This window comes from Glossina fuscipes, unplaced genomic scaffold (assembly GCF_014805625.2).
Source record: "Glossina fuscipes isolate IAEA_lab_2018 unplaced genomic scaffold, Yale_Gfus_2 3, whole genome shotgun sequence".
In the NCBI taxonomy this organism is placed as follows: Eukaryota; Metazoa; Arthropoda; class Insecta; order Diptera; family Glossinidae; genus Glossina; species Glossina fuscipes.
The window spans coordinates 16,308,242-16,324,149 of NW_023998417.1; the positions used below are offsets into that span (position 1 = coordinate 16,308,242).

At 34.6% G+C, this 15,908-nt stretch overlaps 2 protein-coding genes across 5 annotated transcripts in view; both read right to left on the reverse strand.

Annotated features, from left to right (window-relative positions):
* Positions 1–1,364: 1,364 nt before the first annotated feature.
* Positions 1,365–7,163, reverse strand: LOC119635061 (methionine--tRNA ligase, mitochondrial). Its single transcript, XM_038029602.1, has 6 exons — positions 6,847–7,163; positions 6,076–6,785; positions 5,930–6,023; positions 5,676–5,846; positions 4,270–4,464; positions 1,365–2,179 (listed from the first exon to the last, which is right to left on the reverse strand). The coding sequence occupies exons 1-6, from the start codon at positions 6,950–6,952 to the stop codon at positions 1,656–1,658; spliced, it is 1,800 nt and encodes a 599-aa protein (XP_037885530.1). The 5' UTR covers positions 6,953–7,163; the 3' UTR covers positions 1,365–1,655.
* A 2,103-nt stretch (positions 7,164–9,266) lies between these two features.
* LOC119635097 (disintegrin and metalloproteinase domain-containing protein 12) overlaps positions 9,267–15,908 on the reverse strand; it is a 39,424-nt gene continuing 32,782 nt past the window's right edge. For 2 of the 4 annotated variants that reach the window (XM_038029667.1, XM_038029665.1), the window contains 6 exons: positions 15,690–15,863; positions 15,425–15,623; positions 14,284–15,351; positions 13,600–13,695; positions 13,406–13,538; positions 9,267–11,509 (listed from right to left, as the gene is read on the reverse strand). In XM_038029667.1, coding sequence (XP_037885595.1) covers positions 9,469–11,509; positions 13,406–13,538; positions 13,600–13,695; positions 14,284–15,351; positions 15,425–15,623; positions 15,690–15,863 — 3,711 coding nt within the window. In that variant the 3' untranslated portion in view covers positions 9,267–9,468. The remainder of the gene's footprint in view (positions 11,510–13,405; positions 13,539–13,599; positions 13,696–14,283; positions 15,352–15,424; positions 15,624–15,689; positions 15,864–15,908) is intronic. The other 2 variants (XM_038029669.1, XM_038029668.1) reach the window with 2 other exon arrangements.

Below are 15,908 nucleotides of genomic sequence, written 5' to 3' on the forward strand. Positions count from 1 at the left end.
ATCTTGATTTTTATTTATGACACAGTTCACGTAGATGCACATATATGAGATCATACTACAGCCGGTTTATGGACTCAAAATTCGATTAAATTACAGTTAAAAATAAGGAAAAGTAAACTACTTTCATGCCCAAACAAAAGTACAGGAGGAAAACTGCGAGAAAATAAGCAACGATTAGCATTCTTACAACAACAAGTCCTCTGGCACACTTCAACTCAATACTGCAAATATTTCAACAAAATTGCACCTCATATTCCAATTATCACATCACTTTACTATGTTATTTCGCTTTACTACCGTGGTAGCTTGCCATTACGTAACAATTCGGTAGTTTTAGTCAGTTTTTCTAGTTATTGAATATAAATGGATGTGAAATAATATTCGACTTCAAACCAGACTTTCCGTTAAGAATTTCCTATTTCACGTCAACAACGGTTAATTATTTTTCAAATGTGAAAAATAAAATAAAATGAAATGAAAAATATTATAGTCGGGCAAGGCCCGATGCATGCCTTACTTACATCATTTCGCCTAATACAGTTACTCATTCATTTTCGTCATAATATACCAAAAAAATATAATTATTTTCATGCAAACGCATACTTTTCATGAAAGCTCTCATATTGTGCGGAATCAAAAAGATAGACCTATATGGACCAAATCCGACAAGGTTAATTTTTATGTCATATTATTGTTATAGACCAGCTTTCACCATGGCGTATTGAAAATGAAACCTTTTTACCATAAGAGTGAGATTCAGTTTCAATAGGTTAGCTGTGAAGATGTTCAAAAAATTGCCCGATTATGAAAATTGTCCGATTACGAAAATTGTCCGATTAACTTTTTTCAGAACCATTTAGAACGCCGAAATATCATTACTCAGCGATTGTTGTAGAGGAGTTTTGAAAACTGTAATTTTTTTTTCATATAACAAAAAATAAATAAAAAAAATATGGGGTGTGGTCAAAAAAGTAGCCGATCGAACCCATTGCCAATAAGTTTCATCGTCAAACCAAAAACGTTGGTAGGTGAACTTTCATCAAAATGTCTCAAAAATTGCGTTATACAGATTGAACAAAAGAATAAATGGGCAGGCGGACAGGAAAGCTTAGACTGCTTCAGAAAATGTGGCGGATTAATTATATTATTTAGCGTCCCTTATAAGTCTTAAAAAAATTAGGAAACGCAGTGGAGTTGCCAAGATTACAGTCCACTGCGATAAGTTTTTAAATTACTTACACACTTCTCCTAGTGATTAAAATTAATTTCGAATAACTCATACAATGCAGAACACTTATGAAATTTTCCAGTTTATTTCAGATTTGAAACCAAACCTTCAAATAATATATACAGTAAAATTATAATAGAAACTGTTTAATCCGATAATAGAAGTTAGAAAATGTTTATTAGGCTTACTTGACGCAATATTCCCATTATATTTATGTGCATATGGATTTCCCATTTCTTCCTGTTTTCTCCTTTCTCAAGGAATACGTATTTTACATACTTGAAAACTCTTGCGGTGGTTGCCTCTTGCTTACGATAATGTTGCATGTGTTGACGGAACAACTAAGAGTCTTATAAAATTCAATCACATAAAATACGCGGTTAGGTGTTATGCTATGACAAAAGACACTTGTCTCTAACGTCTAGCATTATGAAATGACAGTCTTAGTCTTTCTTTTGGTTTTCTTGCATTTCTCTGATTCCTTCATTTTTGCCAGTTTTGGCTCATCATGATCATCTTCTTTAGGTGTTAAACGTCTAAAGAGGATTAAATGCGCTCTATTCAAGCAAACTTCTAACGATGGCTCTAGAGCTCCTTCAGCCACCTGGACAAAGTGATGATTTAAATTCCTCCACTTACGTTGGTCATAGGGAACTCTTAATTTATCCAGCAAAAGAGTGCTTAACGATGGCACCAGTGGTTGCAGGGCAATACCGCAAACACGTAAGGTATCCATGGTCATTGCAATAATTGTTTCTAGCTTTAGGCAGTTCTCGTCACATTGCGGCATAGGTAGACTTACCCGCTTGTCAATATCAAGATCTGAGATCTTAAGTTTTAGTTCCCAAGGACGAGAAAACTCAAGGAATCTATTAGCGGCATGTAGCGTTGACATAATAAGATCAGCGCCCATGTAGAAATTGCCATCATTGAAATGTTGAGTGCACTTGGCTTTAATAAGATTGAAAGGAAATCAACCGATCAGGAAGTCGAAAAAAAGAAAAGGCAGAAAAAAAACATAATCAAATGAATAGATACTAGTCAACATTAAAGTGTTGTTACATAGCTCTTACGGGGGGAGGAACAAGTATAGAGTTTAAGTGTGTTAAGTTTTAATATGTGTCCATGTTTATGGTACAGAACAAAATAATAATCTTTTCATAGGCTAAAGCTGAAATCATTTCTCATGTGTAAAAATATATTTTAAGGCATTACTAGTCAGCACACAGTATAAACAAATGATGAGTTAATTTATTGCATATATTATCACGATGTCTTAAATGTATCCTTATTTTTATCCTATGTTTTCATGGATTTAAAAAAATTGTTCAGAAAAAAACAACGTAGATGGAACCTCTCTCTCTCTCCCTCTATTTCTCTCTACTTATGCCTCTCTTTATATCTAATGTAAGATTTCAGCACATCCAGAAGTAGTCAGATTTGCAAAGAATTAAAAAAACATGGCAGTTAAAACAAGTAAGAAAATTAAATTAGGTCGGGATTCAATCTTTTATACCCATTAACGTTATTCTAAGAAAGACGAAAGAAATAAAAGAAATAAAATTTCATATTTTGTAATATGGAGTGGATGCAGCCGATTTTTTCTATATTCAAAATAAAAGTTTTCCTCGTATAGGTGTGTGGGCATTGTAGGCGTGTCTTTTGAAAAGTTTACGTCAATTCTAAATTCTTTTTTAAATTTATAAGCGATATCTTCATTTTTGCTAACGGGAGAATATTTACGACAAATATTACAAATTTCCGCAAACAGACAGATGGTCAAACGAACAGGCGGACATATTTAAGTGCGTTCTAAATTTGTAGCTAGCCAGGAATTTATATACCTTATGGGTTTGTTGTAGCTGGTTTCTGCCCTTTATAAAGGTATTGAAAAAACAATTAAATTTTGATACACTATGTTGGGTACGCGTAGTCAATTTTTCCCACTTTTGTACAGGTACTGCAGCATCACTCATAGAATAGGTATCAAATTTATCCGCTATAGTTGTGACTAATGAACAAAAACTAATTTTTTGTGCCTTCTGAAAAAACGAGTTCTCAGTTTACGTGGTGCTGTGGCCGTGTACTTCCACCGATTTGGCCCACCTTCAGTACAAACCTGCATTCACTTTCAATTTTTTACCAAAATTGAAGTCTGTAGCTTCATTTTTGCAGCCAGGAGAATGTTTACAACAGATATTACGCAGACGGACATGCTTAAATCGTTTTAGAATTTGATGCTGACCAAGCATATATATACACTTTGCGGGATCTTTGATGCTTCCTTATGCAAACGTTTTGGCAAAATGAATATACCCTCACTATTCGATGATGGGTATAAAAACAATAATATTGCATATATATGTATAGCTGTGTATATAGTCTATATGACCGATTTTTTCCATTTTTGGTGTAGTTATTGTAAAACAGTTGTTAGAATTACCGTAATTTTTTAATAATAATAAGCAATATTGCTCTTGTTTGTAATAAGTTGTATAAATTTAAGTCATGAACGGGTAAATTTGGAAAATCATTATTATCACAAAATGATATGAAGAAGCTGAACTTTTGGTCAGCTTTAGAGCAGATCCCTAGAAAACCTGTGACCTATATGTTCATTCGGATCACTTTCATGCTCAATTCAAAAACGAATACAACCGAGACGTCCACAATTAACAATAGAAACAGATTCAATGTATGTTAGAATAACTGGGAAATAAATAAGAAATAAATTGAAAAAAAAATTGAAACCAAAATTTGGTCAAAAGTTACGGATGAATTATGGACGCTCCTGCAAAGCGATCGAGCCCATTTTAAAAACTCAAATTTTTAATCGACTTGAGAATATTTGTGTCCAATTTCAGCTTCCTATCTTTCTCAGAAATGTTGATGGAAATAAATAAAAACTGAAATACTGTGGTTATTGGAAGATGATAAATTCTTTATATATCAGAATTATTATTACAAAAAACAAAACAAGGTAAAATCAATCAATGGCATTGCAATAGTTACGGCATAAAGAAAAAAGTAAACAAACCTACCTTCAAAATGTTGTAAAACGTCGCGTAATTGACGACCATTATTTGTCTTTAAGATTTCACGTAATTGCGCTGTGTGAAAACGTGGATAAACCTGTCGTGGATTTAGAGCTTTGGAACAAACGCGCGATAAAAGATTACCTAAGGTATCAGCAAGTTCAGCGTTTAAAATCCGCATTGCTTTAACGCTGCAATAGTCTGAAAATAGAAGATTGGTTTATAAAAACCATTTCATAACTGTTCCTTTAAACACTTAGCTCAAAATTTAATTAAACATCCGTCTGCTAGACGATACTTGCACAAAATCTCACCTTCTAATCGATGCCAATGAAAGTGAGAAATTGAATTTTTGAAAACAGCACCAAATTAGTTCATATCCGATTATTTATATATTAAATATATAATATATTTAAGGTATGGGTTAAAATGTTGTGGTTTTTTTACTTGTAGTATGTCTGCAATAGAACCTAGAATGTACGTAGAGACTGATCCAGAGACAAGCACAGACAAGGTTAATCGAATACTGACTGACCCTCATTTTTAAAACTTTAAAACAATTTTAACAAAATGGATGCTATATATTAAAAACTTTACTGTCTAAAAAGACTTTACTGCTTTCGTGTGTTGGCCTTAAGATAAAATATTAGAAAATATTATGTTCAATTGCTTTAACTGATCGTTACATTAAATAAATTTAAATGATTAGTACATTAAATGAATAGGGGGAAAAAAAAAACTAAAGGATTTTGTTGTTTGACTGAAAAAACGCTTTCCAACATGAAATCGTAAGAAATCTAAAACATTTAAAATCTCAAAAGTCCAAGCTAAATGTAAACACAATCGGTAAACGTCTTTTGTAATTATCCCTCAGTAAAGCGAGCAACCGTGTGATATTAATTATACAAAAAGAATAAAAAATAAATAGAACATTCATTCAATTGCAACTAACCGGAAATATAGAATATATAAAGTATATATCGCCTAGTTCTCTTTACTCCTTTACCCATTTCGTCATTTTTTCTTTTCTTGACTTTTCAGCAGGTGCTGTCGATCTATCCACCTTTCGGCGGTAGACATGAAAATTATTGAAAACAATAAGCAAAGGTAGACGTTAACAAAATAGTTGTTGTTCTAGGTATCTGCTTTAGAACAAGTAGATATATGCGAATTGTTGCAATATTGTATCCTCCTGGAAAATTATATCGCATTAAAACGATTGCATTTTTAATGCTATAAATTTGCAAATATCTCGGTGCTAAGTTTTTCTGTCATTTGCAAAAAAAAAAAAAAAAACTGTAACAATCAATGCTAAACTTTAAGACATCACTTCAGACCATCATGTCGAGCACAGACGTATTGTACCCGGCGTATTTAATTTTTTCCTGTATATTCACTTATCTCACACTTACTAGCGTCACTATGCGCAGTTCCTTCGCGTAATAAAAAATAACGTAAACCTTCCATAGTATAAGTTTTAGCTGCTATAGTAGGATCTATTACATTATTTTTACTTTTTGACATTTTCTGGCCATCAACGGTCCAATGAGAATGAACGTAAAGCTGCCGAGGTGGCTCCATACCTTCAAGTGAAAAAATGATTTAATAATTTATGTATTAAAATTGTATTTTAGAAATAATAAATATGCATAAATACAATTCTTACCAGCAGCTATTAAAAACGCCGGCCAGTAAACGCCATGAAATTTTAAAATATCTTTACCAATAACTTGTATATTTGGCGGCCAAAACTCAGCGTACTGCAGGTTAATGAAAATTATTTTTAAATAATTACTACTGCGCTTTATTTACCTTCCCGTCTGGATAACCGACTGACGTTAAATAATTCACTAAAGCATCAAACCATACGTAAATTGTTTGGGTTGGATCATTTGGCACAGGCAGAGCCCACGATACTCTGTTAATTGGGCGTGATATCGAAATATCAAGCAAAGGCTCATTCAACATATCGATTAAAATTTTTTCAAATTTGGCCGGACGTATACGATTGCCCTGTTGCAACCAATACAAAATATCCGCTTGAAATTTGCTTAAACGAAACATGTAATTCTCTTCTTCTGTCCACTCTACAGGGTGTCCAGATTCTAGGGAATAACGGAGACCAGACTGCTCGTCTAAGCGCAACTGATTATTTGTAATAAATGTTTCATCAGCCACGCAATACCAGCCATTATATTGATTTAAATAAATAGCATCCCTTTCGAAGAGCTTATTCCAAAAGTGATGTACAGCTTTCTCGTGACGTTGCTCAGTTGTGCGTATAAAATCGCAATGTTGCACGGAAGCTTCGCGAAATAATTCAGCAAACAAGTCGGATACTTTCGTACAGTAATCCATCACGGGTGCTTTGCTTGCAGAAGCCGCCCGATCGATCTTTGTCCCATGCTCGTCAGTTCCCGTAGACAAGCGTGTTATTCCTGAATTTTCAGGAAACAACAGACGTTGATGGCGAGTTATAGCATCTGCTATAACTGCCGTATATAGGTGCCCAATGTGAGGTGCTGAAAATAAACAAAATAAAGTACAAATAATCAAATTTTTTAATAGTTTTGCCACGCTTACCGCCATTCACATAAAAGATTGGTGTAGTTACGTAGAAGTTGCCTGCAAGATTCCGGCTATATGTACGAAAAAGTATCTTTAGCACCTTTACCTTATGACTTAACATGTTTATTTCTCAGCAAAACAAAAAAATTACACTGAAACTACAAAAAAATCGGCCTTTGCGTAACAGCTGATTTCATTGCACGACCAAAGCATGAGTTCACTTGCTGGCAAATTTTACGTTCACATAGTAAACGTTTACTTTCATAGGGGATTGACACAACGGAGCGTTATTCCTATTTTGGGACTAGACATTCGATGGTGTTATGAAATTTAAGCAGATTATGAAGATTAACTAAATTGTTATTTTTTACAAATTTGTTGTCTACGGTTACGTAGATAGCTTTATTTTTAATTCTAACCTTATTTGTTTTTGTTTGTGTATACCTTTAAAACGATATCGCGGACACTCATTGTCATTGTGCTACCACTTAGAAGGTTTTGACACGAAAACGAAATTAATGAGAAGCTCTCGTAATCTATCGTATCTTACTACAGCATCTTGCGAAATGTGATTAACTAATTGTACCTCCTATGTAGCATATTCGTGTATTCTACTATTTTTCTGTGATTAGTGTCTGTATACTCTTCTTGTGGTGGAGAGGTTCATAGAGTGAGCGTTATAAATTAAAAAATAAAACAGCTATTGCAGGCCAAAAATTGCCAAAAAATGGTAAGCTTTTTAGCTGATTAAAAGTTAAATTAAAAGAACACAAAAGTACGAAAAGATAAATTGCTTACGAAAGAAGTTTGTTCCTTTAGATTAATTTCTGTTGAATGATTAGGTGTCACATCCGAAAATGATTTAAAGGCTTCTTAGCAGAGAGAGAAAGAGAGAGAGAGAGAAATCTCTTGAACTCATGTTCATTTTCTCCATGATGAACAGAACCATTCAGCTATTCTTTTAACCTGAAGAGAGTTTCCCATTCCGAACTTTCCGGTTTTCGGTTCGATGTCGCAGGCCTTAAAAGGCTCTCGGCCAAGCCAACAACTTCATAGTTTTGAATTTTTTTTCCATTTCGGATCCTGCTTTTGTCGTATACGTGCTTAGCAAACTCCTACGACGGTCGTTTTTTAAAGCTGGAAAGAGATATTCTTATTGTGTAGCTTACTGTGAGCTTGGTTATGTACACCCTAACGACAGCATGAAGACTGCGCTCATTTAATTACTCTCACGCTGAAATTTGTTTACAATTGAACGAGCCAGAATTAACACTTTTGCATTTGTATTGTGAACAAATTCCCGCTCGTATATGAGTAATTAAATGAGCGAGCCAGTTACGAGCTAAAATTTGCAATCTTAATAAGTCTTGATTTTGCTTCAGTAGTGTAAATTTTGCGTGTAATTTAAGAGATAATTTTTCTGATTTTTATTCTCTCTTTTGCTCGTGCTTCCAGTTAGGTTTTGCTTTCTCTTGTTCTTTTGCCCTCTTGTTACAGTGACAACGTAACGGAGAAGTTTTCTTAAATTTCTTAAATTTGTAGATAAATTTAGTGTTGTGGATTCTTTTGAATTTGTTCTTTTTTGTCCTAATAATTCACTTCTTTCTTTTTGTTGACTTGACGTGGAGTGCTTATATACACCATGTCGCGCAATAACAGGCCCGGAATCGGATAGATTCGTTGCGTCTTTCCGCCAGCTGGATAATAAGTTTTGAAAATATTCAGATATACCTTATTTCAAAAACGCATCTGTTTAGTAAGAAAATATTTATGAGTTGTTTATTTTTGAATAACCTTCAATATACACAAATTCATAATTTTTATTGGGAGACGAAATTTTTCTCTTATTTTTGAATGTGAGTAAATGTTTTTCTCTTTTTTTCACAACTGTTTGTAATTTAGTTTTTTAATTTGCTTCTAACCGGCTGTACACACATAAACTTTAAGCAATAATATTGAAACATTGTTTATGTTTTTATTGGTGATGTTTAGTTTATATACAAATTTAAATAAGCTTTTTTTTCATAACTATTAACGGGGTGATATATTTATTAACTTTGATGATTTGTTTGATTTACTACTCGAAAACTTTTCTATGAATAGCGAAAAATCCTTGGTCTTCAAGTTTGCTTTAAATGTTTTCATTTAGAAAAACTTCTTTTTGATAAAGTAACATTTTGGGTTAACAGATTTTTAATAATTAAAAAAATGTATAAAAGATAGCGGTCAAATGAACACGAACCGATCTTTAAAAAAGCCGAAAATATTCATAAAAATATCAAGATGGTTTATGTTCATTTTTTGAGAAAAAGAAGAAAGAGTTACTGATTACACAAAGAATCATCACATAAAATAGTGCATTTCTCTAAATTTTCTAAAAGAAAAGTAATGAGTGGCTACCTCTTTACATTTTAAGTTAATTTTAAACACTGCAGGATTTTCGTAAATTAAATAAATTAATTTGTTTAAAATTAAAAGGACAATTGTTTATTATTATAAAAAATATGTTTGATTCATATCTAAAACTTAGAACATACCACTTTTTTTTTATAAGAAACTACTTTCTTAATATTAAATACGTATTCACCTCAAGTTTTTTTCTTTAGTAAGGGAGAGTGAAAAATTTTCAACTTAATACTATTTGCGTTGAGAATTATTTGAAGAAGTTATTGTAGATGCTTTTGTGCTATTTATTGTAGGCTTCTCAAAATGTTGGGTAAGCGTAGCTACAGCTACCGTTGAAGGTTTTTGTACAGGCCGAGCGACTGTTGAATTTGTTGTTACTATAGATGCCACTGCGGGTTTTTTGATGTTATTACTATTAAAAGAGGGCTTAGCTGACAGAGGTTTTGGTTTCTGTATCGTTGCGGCTGGTTTGCTTGTCAAACCTTTTCCTATCGTAGTCGACGTTGCTGCGGCATTTTGGCTGCCAGGCAGTGTCGCTTTTTGCGTAAAATTATATGGTTTGTTGAAGTTTTTTACACGATTTGAGCTGCCGGTCCGATTGCTACTACGTTTCTGTTGCTCTTGATTAGATTGATTGGATTTAACATTGTTTTGGTTATGTATTCCTGGTGGAGCTACCAGTGTGTTGGACGATGACGGTTTAAAACTAGAAAATGCAGTAGAGGGGGATAAATCTGATTTGGTGGGAGCTATTCGAGCTATTGGAGCGTTTACTGCTGTTGGTCTTAAGTAGGATGTGGCCGGTGGCTGTGCTGCATTAACATTCACGCTCGCGGCTTGCTTTTGCTGCTGTTTTTCTTTGGTGTTTTCAAATTCATCGTCTAAGTTTTTAGTGCTCACAAGAGTCGAGGCAGAATATATGGAATCACCACCGTTACGTTTCTCAATCTCATTGACTATTTCACTTAACAAACCCAAATCACTGCTGCTGGTTATACTGCTGCATACACTGCCACCGATCAAATCGCTACGCTTAAGTGTTTGTGCCGCCGGCGGTATTTCATCTATAACCGCATAAATATTATCAGAATCTAGACTTTTTAAATGCAGTGTATTACCTGCCAATTTTAAGGGGTCTTTCATTACTTCACAATCGTCGTAAGCATGTTCTTCAGCAGGGCGTTGATTGCTGGCTACCGGCAGTTGATAACCGGACGAGGTGGTTGAACTGGTCTTTTTAAGGGGGGGTGGACGGGGTGGTGGACTTTTTGGTCTAACTGTTAAAGAGTTTAGCGAAGCTTGTGAGGATACGGCACTTTTTGGTCGTCCTGCACTGGGTTGCCGCATGGAACCAAAAGTTTGTAAGGCTTTCTTATTAGGAGATCTCATGGATTGAGCCCGTTTAACCAAGTTTTTGGTTTCTTGTTCTTTTGGTGTTAAAGTAGCTTCAGAGTCTGAATTGGATGATTCGCCATGGGGTGGAATTTTATTTGAAACTGGTATAGGTGCTGATATCTCCAAATTTCTTAACTTTTCGCGATTAATGTAAGCCTTCTCTTTAACAACTACCTTATCGTCTTTTTTAAGAAACGATGCTATGCGCCTGATGGTGCCATCACGACGTATATTCAGTTTGGGATCGGCGTGCAATGGTACTGGTGGCGGTGGTGCTGGCTTTAAACTACCTGAAGATTGTGCAGGAACTTGAGGCTGCGGTGGTGTTGTGGGCGCTGGACGATTAGGTTGCAAATCGTTCGCGATATTCACAGATTTTAAGGGTAAATTTAAAGTGGAATTTTCTAACACCGGCATCGAGATAATCGGTCTTGTATTTGGTCTCGGATTAGGAGGCGGCAAGGCAGGAGCCACCCCTCCTATTTGTGAAGCTGCCAATGCAGGAGTTTTATTTGACAAGGTACCACTCGATTTAGAATCGTTTTGCTTAGCTGGCTGTAGCGGTGCTGCTCTTTGTGGTATCCCTAAAACACTGTTATCTTGAAGAGTCGGTTGAACATAGGCCACATTAGAACCATTAAAATTACCACTTAGCGTTGCTGCATCATTTAATGGCCTCAGAGTAAAGCCTTTAAATTTACCGAACATACCATTTCCTAAAGCGTCACTGGAATCACTCGGCGATTTTAACAAAGCCGAATTCATGTCATCCGTACTGCTGGGTGTAGATTTTGGTAAGGCGTTAGCAATTTGATGACTGCTACTAACGTTAGGATTAGTACGGCTGGGAGCTTGTCTATTACTGGCTGTCTTAATACTGAAAATTAAAGTGATGTAAAAACATGCAATTAATGAAATAAATAAAATTATTTTTTAAAAATTAACAAACACGTTATGTTGCTTTGGACTAAATATTATGCATCATTTTAACATATCCTCATGCGCAGGACTTCTTTCATTATCTGCACAATAACAACCAACTTTAAATGAAAGTGACAACAATCTTTAAAATATCATAAAGCTATGAAAATAAAGAAGTTATTACTAATAGTGTTTCAAAGGAAATAAAAAATATTAAAAATTTTTTGAAAATTACTACTGTGTCAGATTGCATATCCCAAAAACAGTTATTTGCAAAGTGAAGACAACGTTTAATTTAAAAAATACTTTTTCAATAAAGATTATCATACAAAACTGTTAAATACTTAATACAAAGTAAGCGAAATAAAGTGAGCAGGAAAATGACATTACAAAGTATTATACAACACTACATAAACCAACAAATGAAATTAAAATAAAAAAATTATTTATATAATGAACATAAGAAGCACATATTAGGGTGTAATATTAGGGTTTTTTTGAAATATATTAAAAAACAATATTTTTGAGAAATTTATTATCATTACAAAATCATGCTTAAACTATGTGAAAAATCTTGTCTGAAAAATCTTGTTATAGGAAGTTACTGAACAAAATCGCTTTCGCTGCGTATTTCGATATTTTTACTTTTCATCGATCAATTTGATTGGATCAGAAGAAAGTGCGACGATAACGAAGTTAAGTTTTATGCTAATATTGGTTAATCGTTAGCTTTGTAAAGACATTTGGTTTTGACGGCGAGAAACGAAAGTTTGCATAAAAAAGTACACGATTTTTAAGATTTTCAGTTAATTCGATTTCATAAAGGAATGTTTGCATTTTATATATTGAAATGTTAATGTTCTGCATAATGTATATAAAAGACGATTTTGTTCAATAATTTCTTTCATATTGTTCTTTTAGATTTTCGTATTATATTCTCTCATGATTTTCTGATTTTCTTGTAATTGAAGTGAACTCATGATGAACGCACCTATTTGTGTCGTCGCTTATAATATATGTAGTACCATCAATCAAAGCGTTTGGATTAGTGGTCGAATTTAAGCGGATATCAGTGATTTCTAGTTTACGTTTTAACATATTATTGCAGTTGTTGCTATTATTTTTACTATTACCGTTATTATTGTTGTTTGTGATTGTGTTATTGTGTTTGTTTGGCGTTAAATTTTGAGAATTAAATCTAAAACCACTTTGAGTGTTATCACTGCTGTTGTTGTGTTTATTGGGAGACAATAAAAATGTACAGTTAAGATTTGGTGTAGTTGACATGCACTTTGTGATGTTTGTTTTTTTATTTGTTGTTGATGTAGATTTTGTCGGCATATTAATTTCATAGTTACTTTTTGATAAAGATAAATTCAACTTTATTTTATGATTTAAAGGGAAGCGATCAGCCGAACTTAGGCTGCTAGTGTTAGCAGTTGAAATAAAATTTGTATTTGCATCGATTGCAATTAAATTATCGTTAGATACTGTATGTTGAGTATGACGTGCAGTTAATGCAATTGGTGCTGGCGTGGTAGAGGTAGTAACATAAGAGGCAGTGACAGTATTGGCAGGCATACAGATAGCAGTAGTAGAAATACACAGAGTTGATGGGGTGCTTGTTACGGTGGTTGTTGCAATTAATTTATGGCGTTCAACGGCAACACTAGTTTTAGGACTAAGAGGTGAGGAGGTACCCGAAGAAGAATAATGAGCGGTTATGGAGGAGGAAGAGGAAGAACTGGGAATATGGTCAGCGCAAAAATTATGAGTTACACTGGTTGTAGTGTGGGAAAAATTGGAGCTAGTGCTAAATGATAGGACATTTTTAGGATCTGATGATACATACATATTCTCGGCTAATTTGCCCCCTATAAACAATGTATGGTTGCGGCAATAGTACATAATAAAACAGAAGGCAGCAAGAAAAGGTATAACAGCAAAGAAGAAAATGTACATAAAACGCTGGAAGGCTTCGTGACCTAAGGAATATCAAATAAGAAATATCACATATTACTTTCCGTGTATAATAAGCCGACTTACTATTTGGATTAGTTGCAGGTCCACTGTCCACAGATCCTCCATGACCCGGCATCATGCAGGTTAAACCCGTAAAACCCACGTTACAATGGCAATTACCTAAAGAGCAATGAAAACAGATAATTTTTATACTAATAATTAATCAAAGAGAGATAAGTTGTAATATTAATGCCAAAATAAAAGAGACTTTTTTCTTCTCTGGGAAGTATTTTATATTTGCCTTTGCTTTTATACAATCTACTGAGATATTTCATCAGAAACGGCAATGGTACATAGTAGGAAAAACAATGCAAACAGGCCCGTCAACGGAGGTTGTTGTTGTGTATACACATCATAATGTATATACGTCACCATTATCATTAGTGAATGTAACCATACTGGTCAACAAAAGTCTAGTTGACGTACACAAAAGCCTACACAATCTACAATGCCTACAGAATGGAAAGAGAATGGGGTTGCTTTCACTAAATGGCAACGCATTGTCCTTTTTTAAGCTTCTGTAATCTCTGTTAAATATGAAAATCAGATTGTATAGAGGAAATCTGAAGAAGAAAATAAAAAATACACTGACAAAAAAAAAGAAAGAAACTGAACAAATGATTTACATAAAAAAAAATTAAAATGAATACATAAAAAAAAAAAATCCAATATACTTTCCACAGAATAGCAAAAAATAAAGTAAACTACCTCGGCTGTTGCATACTCCGTTCGCATTGCAGTTTTGGGGACAGGATTTTCCCATACCAGTGGAGCGTAGGTACTCGATGGTTAAACATTTCTGATCTACACACATTTTTTGGTCACCACATTTGGCTCCATTCGGAGCTAAACCAGGATCAGTGCTTTGTAAGCCTAAGTCTACTAAAGCCGTTCGGCACGGCACTATATTACTGTCGTGAGTTATAAACGAATGAGACAATACAGCAGCAGACTCCATACCAAATTCCAGGCGCTCATTTAAATGGCGACAATGCAACATGCCGCATGCTACATGTTCCTTTTCGCAAGGTATATAAGTGTTATTTAAACGATTGAAACCGCAATTACCGCCACGTTTGCCTTCAGTATTCATTTGCAGATAGCAAGGCTCCGAATTTTCTCCGGTTGGACCCCAAAGTATACGACATTGATGTGAGTGCGAACGACAATTGCCTTCATAACAGTATGCTTGCCCGTTATCGCATTCTTCAGTGTCACGTTTGAATACATCTATTGGACAATATTCCGATTCGCCAGTGCAATATTCCGGCAAATCACATTCATTGTCCGCATTACGACAGAGAGTACTAGCTATTTTTGGTCGACATGTGGTCAAATCACAGCACTCCCCTGTCGCACAAGAGGCATTGCCATGCAACATGCATTTATGGGGATCACAACAGGTATTTTCACAATAAGCAGGTAAGCCGCAGTCACATTGTTCGCCTGGCTCTACGAAACCGTTACCACATTGTGGTGAATCGAATAGTTTGTGAGGTTTATTCCGCAGACAATAATTCATGCCACGCGAAAAAGCAATATTTAGTTGATCAATGCTGCAAGAACTCCAATGAACGGGAACAACCGAGGTGCTGCTGGCCGACATAATGCACTTTTCATCTTGGCACTTACAATCAGGTGAATCATGTTCCATGCCAAAATTATGGCCTAATTCATGTGCCATAGTTGTAGCAACTACGGCTACTATTTGACTGTGTTCCATAGATACGCTACCGGAATATTCGTGAGTACATATGGGTCCTTTAAGAGCTTTTCCTATCAAAGTAAACAAATAAATTTTCAACAAATCTTATTTAATTGTTTGATAGATAGATATAAGGAGACTTACCCACCACACCCTTTTCGAATTTCACCTTTGTGAGAAGTTGCGCGTTGTCGTTAGCATGCTCCAATACTAATTTCGTGCGTCGATAGATAAGAAAATTTCTTAAAGTAACATCGGCATCTGGCGTAATTTCAATTTCGTTCGACTCATTCCATATTACCACACCCACCAAAGCGATAAATATATTTAAAGGGACATACAACTAAAAGGGAAATGGATATGCTCTCACTTTTGTCCACACCTCTCAAATAAATAAACGCCGACATACCGCATTTATTATGTTAGCCAAATCTTTACAATGTTGATGCACTTTCTTCATATTTTCACCGAAGGACTTATAAGCTTTATTATCAACAACAATAACCAGCTCAACATACGAGGAGTGTTTATTGGAATTAAATGGGCCACGTATTACATGGCTGTCATCATAGGAACGTTTGTACTGAAATTATATAAATGTTTATAAAGTTCATATGAAGGAAGCAAT